This window comes from Homarus americanus, unplaced genomic scaffold (assembly GCF_018991925.1).
Source record: "Homarus americanus isolate GMGI-L3 unplaced genomic scaffold, GMGI_Hamer_2.0 scaffold39025, whole genome shotgun sequence".
In the NCBI taxonomy this organism is placed as follows: domain Eukaryota; kingdom Metazoa; phylum Arthropoda; class Malacostraca; order Decapoda; family Nephropidae; genus Homarus; species Homarus americanus.
In genome coordinates this window covers 30,088-31,294 of record NW_024744672.1, presented here as the reverse complement: position 1 = coordinate 31,294, position 1,207 = coordinate 30,088, and the positions used below count along the sequence as shown (strand labels likewise).

At 42.9% G+C, this 1,207-nt stretch overlaps 1 protein-coding gene across 1 annotated transcript; it reads right to left on the bottom strand.

Annotated features, from left to right (window-relative positions):
• Positions 1–237: 237 nt before the first annotated feature.
• LOC121878000 lies at positions 238–858 on the bottom strand (the record flags this gene model as incomplete). Its single annotated transcript, XM_042383959.1, has 2 exons — positions 697–858; positions 238–508 (listed from the first exon to the last, which is right to left on the bottom strand). Coding segments are annotated over exons 1-2 (433 nt in total), but the record flags the coding sequence as incomplete, so codon positions are not given.
• Between the last annotated feature and the right edge of the window lie 349 nt (positions 859–1,207).

The window sequence follows — 1,207 nt, the reverse complement described above, 5'->3', positions numbered from 1 at the left end:
TGCCAATTCTTGAGCTTGGCAAGAAATGGACAAAGGCAATCCATGAGGGGAAACACCTCTCTTTCTTTGCCTTGCAGCTTGAGATTCGGCCTGTTTAACTGCTCAAATATATCTGCTTGGTATGCAAGATGTGGCTCCCACAACACCTCATTGAAATGACTTAAGAGGTCATCCTTCCCTTACACTTCCAGGAATAAGTAAGCTCCTGAAGTTCGAACACTCGATTCACATTATTACCTGTGGAAAGCCATCGCACGTTGGAGTAAAAGAGGAGGGTTTCATGCTCTGAATCCATGCCTCTACAGAGGTTCTGGAAAAGGCGAGAGTTCAAATCTCCTGCTTTCACAAAGTTGATGCATTTTACCACTGCCTCCAGGATCTTGCAAAGGGCATCAGGGAGGGTTTTTGACACCAGTGCAAAACGATGAATCATACACTGAACCCTTTGGCATTCGGAGTTACTTCCTGGATATGCTTCTGGAACCTCGATCCCAGTATCGCCGGAGCCCTATCAGTACAGACTCCACAACAATTTTCCCAGGTGATCCCCTTAGCTGTGAAGGAAGAATACAGCTTTTCCATCACATCTAAAGCTGTTGTGGTAGTTTCAAGCTGTGTACAGAACAGATACTCATCTTTGACATTGCATGAGAAAACATACCTAACAAACACGAGCAGCTGTGCACAATAACTAACGTCCTTTGACTCCTCCAGCTGTATTGCAAACATATGGTTGGAGACGATTTGTTCCTTTATGTCATCCGACATTTCACTAATTCGCCGTTTCACCATGTGGTTTGACAAGGAAATCTGCTGCATCTTGCGTTCACTTGACTCTCCACGAACCCGCTTGACCATCTTTAAAGTACAGGTACACGGCTTAATTAAAGTTTCACCAATTGTGTGGGCCTCCTTCTGCTTTACTATTTTGAGGGAGACCTCATATGATTCCTCAACTACAGAACACTCAAGGACTGTTGTTGGAAAGCACCACTCTTATCCAGTTTCTCTTTTCCCAAATTTCGTTCATGGTGCTTGAAGAAATTCCCCACATTTTCTTGAAACATTACAACTTATAATATCCCACCATGGCCCCCCAAAAATCTTGCTGTGGTCCCCAGGTTGAGAACCACTGAAATATATAATATAAACTAATGTGCATTAATGTATTATATGGTAGTATTTAACATATAGTGTATGGTGACAG